General features: G+C 44.6%; 1 protein-coding gene across 1 annotated transcript in view; it reads left to right on the top strand.

Annotated features, from left to right (window-relative positions):
• LOC107099252 (disks large-associated protein 1-like) overlaps nucleotides 1–2,148 on the top strand; it is a gene marked incomplete at its 3' end in the record, with an annotated part of 53,548 nt that overhangs the window by 42,899 nt on the left and 8,501 nt on the right. Inside the window, exon 4 of the mRNA XM_015397307.1 lies at nucleotides 1,335–1,549. Within this exon, the coding sequence (XP_015252793.1) occupies nucleotides 1,335–1,549 (215 nt within the window). The remainder of the gene's footprint in view (nucleotides 1–1,334; nucleotides 1,550–2,148) is intronic.

Genomic DNA, 2,148 nt, shown 5'->3' with positions numbered 1-2,148 from the left:
TAGCAGAGAGATGTGATTAAAATCTCCAATTATTCCCACTAATGTATTTGGCTGTTGTGTCTGTAGCTTAGCAACAACAGAACTGATGACATCACATGCAGTGTTGGCAACAGCAGAAGGTGGAGTATAAACGGTTACTAGCAGAACACTGCTGACCTCTCTGGGCAAATAATATGGCTGAAAACCAGCGGCCATCAGTTGAATATCTGGGCTGCAGGGATGGATCTTCACAGAAACATCTGGATGACATCATCTGTTGATCACAAGCAGCGCAAACCACCTCCGTTGAGTTTTCTAGTCTTCTTTGAAACTCTGTCTGCTGGTTTGGTCAGAAAGCCTGCCATCGAGGCGCTGGAGTCTGAGATATGATCCTGCAGCCAGGTTTCAGTGAAACATATAATGCTGCATTGCTGATATTCTGGCTGGGTCCTTGCTAAGGCTTGAAGTTCTAACTGGTTTCCTAACGATCTCATATTGGCCATGATGATTGATGGAAGAGATAGTTTAAATTTCTTCTTCTTCGCTCTTCTCCTTGCTGCTACTCTGCATCCTCTGCACCTCATGTTCAACTCAGCAGGTACTTGTGGAAGTAGATTAAGTATTTTTGAGCTTTAGAGATATTGACGAGTTGCTCCCCGGTGTAAATAAATCAACTTGCTATGGTTGCTATGGTTACGCATCATGACGTGTCCAGAAAAGGAGAGAAATATCAGTGAAAATCCCTGCATTGAACAACAAAGGCTGAAAAGAAACTGATCTAAAATGGTTTTCTAGTTCTCTTAAAAATGAATATCAGTGTCAGGCTATCAGACTCTAATGTGCAGCAAAATTCTAGTAAAGAAAACAAGAAAATTCAGCAGTTTCATAGCGTGGTGTACCCTGAAACCAGTAACCCATCCATGCCCCACTCAGAGTTATAGTTTATTTACATATATACCTTTCTGCCAGGTGTAATAAAACATCAGTGACACTTTGAATAATACTCTCAGGTTAATCAGAGCAGAAATAATTAGTAAACCTAATTTGGAGTCTTATTCCTTAACAAACCGTTATATTTCAGGACGACCCTCAGCGAAGCAGATGTTTGAATTAGAGGAATGTCTAAATGACCTCTGCCTGCAGCATCCTATGCCGGTCAGCCAGCGGCCTCTGGTGTGATGCTAGTAGCAGTGCGCTGCCAGAGTGAGAGAATTAAAGATGAGGGGAAACCTGCTGGTTGTCCTGGTTGCTGGATGATTCCTTGAGTTTGGATGTTTGGTTTAGCTGTTTGATGGCTGGGAGGCAGGAAGCATCATCCTGACTGCGCTCTCATGGGTTTCCATCCTCACTATCAGGTACCTCAGGATGAATGGAGTGGCTTTTCTCCTCTGGGGAAAGAGGAGGACATCCCCTGTCGTAGAATGAGGAGCGGCAGCTATGTGAAAGCCATGGCTGACGACGACAGCGGAGACTCTGATGGAAGTCCCAAACCTTCGCCCAAGATGCAGGCACGTCGGGCCAGCTACCTTAAAGCCACACAGCCATCGCTGACAGAGATGACCACTCTACAGTAAGATTTAGCCTCTTTTCTCAAACACTGCGACCATAAATGATCGTTAAAACTAATGTAAGGAAAATATTGAAATAAAGGAAGCATTTCCACTAATCTGATCCCTTTGAACTACAGTTGAGGAGTTTGTAGACTGCAGAGTAAAGGTGGGGAAGAATGACATAGAAATCAGTAATAAGATCTAATCTAAAAATGGCTATCAGACTCCAATGTGCAGCTCAATTATAGTAAAAGAAAACAAGAAAATTCAGCAGTTTCTTAGCGGGGTGTACCCTGAAACCAGTAGCCCATCCATAGAGAGTCCAGGCCAGGCCAGGCAAACAGGAAGGCTCAGAGGTCTGGGAGTCTGCAGCTTGATCAGGGATACAGATGAGAACAGGAACAGGCTGGTTCAGGGTTCCAGGAATCCAACAGAGAGTTCAGGCAGAACGTTCAGATGACAACAGGCAGCCTCAGTGGAAGAGGCATGATGAGCAGACGCACTACGGAGAAAACTAATTTCAGCCGCTTGGATCCAGGATCTCGTTCTTTCGGTCATGACCCAAAGCTCCTGACCATAGATGAGGGTAGGAACGTAGATCGACTGGTAAATCGAGAGC

Source organism: Cyprinodon variegatus, unplaced genomic scaffold (genome assembly GCF_000732505.1).
Source record: "Cyprinodon variegatus isolate N-32 unplaced genomic scaffold, C_variegatus-1.0 Scaffold851, whole genome shotgun sequence".
NCBI classification, from domain to species: Eukaryota; Metazoa; Chordata; class Actinopteri; order Cyprinodontiformes; family Cyprinodontidae; genus Cyprinodon; species Cyprinodon variegatus.
Note: the sequence above shows the minus strand (reverse complement) of the source record. Positions and strands in the feature narration are given on the sequence as shown.